The 6,000-nt window shown below is 32.9% G+C and overlaps 1 protein-coding gene across 1 annotated transcript; it reads left to right on the forward strand.

The window, feature by feature from the left end:
- The first annotated feature begins 4,830 nt into the window (after positions 1-4,830).
- Positions 4,831-5,217, forward strand: LOC106798193 (uncharacterized). Its single transcript, XM_014774163.2, has one exon. It carries the CDS (start codon positions 4,831-4,833, stop codon positions 5,215-5,217), a length of 387 nt encoding a protein of 128 aa, XP_014629649.2.
- The last annotated feature ends 783 nt before the right edge of the window (positions 5,218-6,000 follow it).

The raw sequence follows: 6,000 nt of genomic DNA on the forward strand, positions 1-6,000 counted from the left end.
TTGGGTTACCTTAACTAATCACTAGAGGACATCATCATAGTGAGAGGATGTTATTTCAAAGGCATCACTATTGATGATACTTCTTATGGTTAATGTTTGACCCTAGGCTATTTCTAGTGTTATTTTGGTATCACATGCATATGGAGTATAAACGAAGAGACATTACATTACATGTGCATTTAGTTATAATATAATTGTTAATAAATATGTATGAAGAAGTGTTATATGTTGTGTGTTTCTCTCTACCTATCTCTATGGTTGCATTGTGAGCATGTAGTGAGGCATATTTCACATCCCTATTTTTTTGTGTTTCTTGGATATTTTCTGTTTACAAATAATTTCCAATAGGATCCTAATGAGGAGGTATTTGTCTTGATTATGCTTTTTTAGTTGGGATGTGCCATGCTTTGATAGATGTGACATCAGATGTTTTATGCCTTTTAAAATTTACTTATTTATATTGTTTTAGATATTTAAAAATCTACGAGTGTTTTATTAAAGATTGTATGGCCTTTTGAGTGTCAAACATTTTATTTAATTAAAGTATTTGTGAGATTTAAGTTGATATGTAAAATGCGAGTATGCTATTTCTTGCAAAAAAAATTTAAAGAACCATATTTCTTCTTTTTTGCAATGTTTATTTATTAAATGAAAATATGGGTAAAGGGTGTACACTACCTTACCAAAGTGACATGCTATCTAGAGATGACATGTGACTTGGAAGCGATGTGCAACACAAGGAGGGTCTTGTCAGAGTTTGTGAGAAGTAGTGAAGCTTTTGCCTTCTATTTTAAGGTTCGAAAGTGAACTAAAGTTGTGAAAAACATAAATGGAAAACTAATTTGTATAAGATATTTTGATTTTTAAATTAAATTATTTTTTTATTAAAAACTTATTATTAATGTTAATAATTATATATGTGTGTGTGTATAATATTTTATAAACAAGGCGGCCTATTAAGCCTAATAGGTTTTTTTAAAGCCTAAAGTTTGACCTTTTAACTAAAAATATTTTTTAAGAAGCTTAAGCCTGATCCTTTAATAACATGTCGTGCTAGGTTAAACCTGTCACTAGCTAGATCGTGAGTCATTGACAGATTGTGTAGCCTATTGCCACCCCTATTTATAATTGGATTTGGTAAACTCTAACAAGACTTTCACATCGAGTTTGGATATATGGTTTTCTATTTCCTTTAGTTTTGGGATTTTAAAATAGTAGATTTAATTTCTTTAATATTTTTTTAAGGATTTGTAAGGTAATGTGTGAGCCAATACATCTTATTAGTTAATAAAGTAGTTTATGATTTTAAGTTACCATAAATTATGTATGTGGCACTCTTTATCATGTGAAAAGGAAGTAGTTGAGACACAATATTTGGAGATAATACTTGACTGAGTTTCTCACTCAGCTGAAGACATTTTATATGTATAGAGACCAAGGGTCAATAAGTACAAAAAAGGAGAAAATGAGTAAACAATAGATTGATAATAAAGCACACAAAATACATATTGCAGAATATTAATCTAACACTCCTCTCAAGTTGGATCATATAGATCAAGTGCATTAAGCTTGAAACAAATAAACTGAATTCTTGGCCTTCTTAATGACTTTGTTAGGATATCTACAAGTTGATCATTTGAGCTAACAAATCCAGTAATGATCTCCTTGGACAACACTTTTTTCTTGACTGAAATGACAATCAATCTTTAGATGTTTAGTCCTCTTATGAAAAATTAGATTAGAAGCAATGTGAAGAGCTTGGTTGTCACAACTAGGGGTGTGCAAAAAAACCAGGTTAGACCGAACCGGACTGCAACCGACCCGGGCCGAACCAATTGCACACTCGAACTAGGTTGAAAAAAAAAGCGGCCCCGTTTTGTAGCCGGTTTGGTTCAACTCGACCCGTTTCGACAAAAAAAAAGTAGTGAACTACATTGCACACTCTCATCATCCTAATATCCTTTTGTTTTGCAACTTCAACTGTCAAGTTTCAAGGATGACAACTAGGGTTCCTACTTCTCAATTTATTCCTATTTCTCGGTGAAGGGTTTCTTGATCGAAGCTGGCCTCAAGGGAGACCTTTCTTTCTTTGGGATCTAGGCGCGATTGTCCGTTGCTCAAATCCATTTCAACTTTTGAAATTTGGGGGGGACTGCCCATTGCTCAAACAATGTTGCCGAAAACCTGAAGGCGAAGACTGGCCAAAGATTGCTCACATTGAATGCGTTTTTATACAAGGTAGTGATGTTGATGTTTAAGAATTATCGTGAAACTTATACATGCTTCTCTATTGCCAGGAATTTACTAAATAATTGTTTTCCAAACTTATATTTGCTTTCTACTTGGTAGACACCGCCGCCAAGTTATTTATTATTGGACAAAATATTTCACTCTTGAATTTTGATACTAATTTTTTTGATAAATTATTATGTTACTAACATTATGTTTTTACATATTATTAATTAACTTGAAGAGTTTTTAGTTCTAAAGAGATGATAGGTTTAATATGGTTAAAAGTGATTTCAGTCTCTGCATATAGAGTAATATGGAATTGAATTTATTGCATTATGTCATTTGTGCTTCTCAAGTATATATTGGCCTTTTGGTAATGCTCTTGGTGAATATGTTGTATTGTTTATGCCTTGTTCAAAGAAAAGTTTTATGAATATTTGATGTCTTGGCTTTTTGATTTTTTTATCGATGACTTGTTACTTTGTTATTGATTTTCATTAGTTTTATGTTTCTATGTTGAACTTTACAGATTTGAGCCAACGATGACCATGAGTGAAATATTGAGTGTTGGCACAAATTTGACAATGTAGATGCAATATGGGAATTTTGGAATATATTGTTAATTATTTGTTAATTTTCTCCTTTCATTTGGATATATTCCTTAGTTTGAATTAGTATCGGTATGTTTTTTGTAATGGGGTGTTGGATTGTTTATGCCACAATTTTCCCTTGTTTGTCATTGCTTTATATTATCATTTATTGACTTAAGAGATCAAATAATATTATGTGAAATTTGATTATTTAGCCTAATTCTTTTATCATCATGATATTGGTATTATGTTTGTTGATAATTAATTTCCATGGAAAGACTTATTTAATCACCACTCAAGACTTTATTTAACAAAATAAACTCAATTTTAGTTGAACTAGCCACTTGTTGGTGGATTAGTCAAACTTCTCATAAAATAGGGTATACGTTATAGTTTTTTTTTTTTTGCATTTTTGTATGTTGATGTTGATTTGCTTGGCTAGATTTTAATGTTGAGAAAGCTAAACCATTTACAGAACACATTGTGACTAGGACCAATATGGCTGAGCCAACATAAGTTCCCTCTTTGACTAGGTAGCACCCTACTCCAAGGCTAGTTATTGCATTTTCAAGCAAGACTTTAACATTTGTTCTTCTATTTTTTCCAGCTAAGATAACCAAGTTTTCACTATAATTATGACATGATTGTATTCACTATAAATTTGAATATCTTCTTAAGCTTGTTTTATTATAATTCTATATCAATTGTTGATCTTCTTAAGCTAAGATAAGTGACTTTAACATTATTTTTTGCTAAGATTTATATACTTATGTTCTTTTCAAATGCAAAATCACTAGATGGATGACCATGATGTCATTAACATCTTGGCCTCTAGCACAACAAGAGAAATGTTACCACCTTGCATTGTAGGGCGTAAAAATCAATCTACTGCATGAGATCACTTTGATAAATTACCAGATCCCAATCCTTTATCCTAAGCTAAATGTCAACATTATGGTGCTTTGATCAAATATAGTAGTGGAACAACTGCCACGCACACTCATTTAGACAGATGCAAAAAGAAATCAAACATCACGAGCAAGAGGAAAAAATCAATTTCTTCTTCAACGACCATTACTCTTTCTTCCTCTTCCATGATTGACCAAGAAGCATGTCGGATTGCACTTGTCAAATTGTTTGTGGCATTGGAGCTCTTCTTCCATACGGTTGAGCATGAAGCCTTTCGAGAATTTTTTAGCATTGTTGCACCCTTTTCTTTTTGTCATCTCATGCACTACTTTGGTACAATATGTTCTCAGCCTTTGGGGTAGTGAAAAAGTAAAATTGAAGAGCTTTTTTTCTCTACATTGTCAAAGGGTTTGCCTCACTACAGACACATGGACTTTGTCACAAAATCTGACTTATATGAGTTTGATGACACATTTCATTGACAATGACTGGATGTTGCAAAAGAAAGTGATAAACTTTTGTCAAGTCAAAGTCACACAGGCAAGAATTTGGCTAGGATGGTTGAGAGTTTATTAAGTAGTTGGGGGCTAACCCATGTTCTTTCATTGACAGTTGACAATGCCACTTCAAATTATAAAGCAATTGAATATTTGTAAAAAAGGCTAATGTCTTGGAATCATTTGGTGTTGAATGGAAATTATCTTCATATGTGATGTTGTGCATATATTATTAATTTAATTGTGTAAGAAGGTTTCAAAGAGGATATTCTAGCTATTTGTAGGGTTCATGCTGCCATCAAATGTGTAAAATCCTCCCCTTCTAGATTGTCTAAATTCAACGAATGTGTTGCGCATGTAAACATTGAATATAAAGGCCTTGTTCACTTAGACGTAGAAACTAGATGAAATTCTACTTGATGTTGGAACCCGCTTTAAAGCATCATAAGGCATTTGAGGAGTTCGAATTGAGAGACAAAAAATTCATGGGCATGACTCCTACATATAGTGATTGGGAATTTATGCGTTCAATCCTGCTATTCTTGAAGATTTTCTATGATGCTACTTTACGCATTTCTGGTTCATCTTAGGTGACAAGCACTATGTATACGTTTGAGGCCTTTGGGATTGGAATGAAAATTAGGGAAATGTCTACTTCCAGGGGTGTGAATATGAGTGTGAGAACGATGACTGTGCACATGAAGGAAAAATATTATTGGGGCAATCTTGATCGTATAAACATGCTATTGATGATCTCTCTTGTGTTGCACCCGAGTTACAAATTAAAATTCATGAATTGGCTTATTGCTGAAATTTTTGATGGTGAATGGGGTGAATTGACTTGTAAGTTGAGGGATAAAGTGGAATCTAGCTTGAGATCACTTTTTGAGGAGTATAGTAGTGATGGTGATGAGTTTGAAGTTAGCTCACATGAAGCTCGAGCTCAACCTAGTGAAAAGGTTGAGAATGATCCTTATGGCTATAGTTGATATTTCCAATCAACTAGATCTAGTACATATGAATTAGATATATACCTAGAGGATGCTAGAGATAGTCAACTGGATTTGGATGTTTTGAATTGGTGGAAGCTGAACTCAAGCCAATTCCCAACTCTTGCAAGCATTGCAAGAGATGTGCTTGCTATACCCGTCTCTACTGTGACCTCTGAGTTTGCCTTTAGTACTTGAGGAAAAGTTCTTGATCCGTATAATTGTTCTCTTACACCTCAAATGGTGGAAGCACTTGTTTGTACACAAGATTGGATCAAAAGAATATCATCACCACTTCCTTCAAATGAAAATGATGAATTTTTGGAGTTTGAAAGAATTGAATAAGGTAACAAGATTTTTTTTTCTTAAGGTAGTTTTATGTACTTATTATATATTATGAATGACAACTAAAAACTTTTCTTTATGTTTTAGAACTTGTTCCCTCACTAGCGCGCATTGGATGCTACTCATTCAGTCTCCTCGACCTTTATACTTGATGATGATTGAAGAATCAAGAACACTTCTTTTTAATCTTTTTTAGTTATTAGGATTGCTATGTACTCAATTAATTTGGAGTTTGAACCTTTTGATTTGGATCTTCACTGTTATTGAATTGGAAATGTCAAATTTTCTTTTAGAATTGTTTTTGTGTGAATATCTTCGATTAACTACATTTTTTGTTAACATTAAGTTACATTGCTTCCTCTTGTTTCTAAAGGAATTTGTCAAACTTGAATCTTGGTGGGGAGATATCACCTGTCATTAGTGACTTAGTAAACTTGC

The sequence above is a fragment of the Glycine max genome, chromosome 3 (genome assembly GCF_000004515.6).
Source record: "Glycine max cultivar Williams 82 chromosome 3, Glycine_max_v4.0, whole genome shotgun sequence".
Lineage (NCBI taxonomy): Eukaryota > Viridiplantae > Streptophyta > Magnoliopsida > Fabales > Fabaceae > Glycine > Glycine max.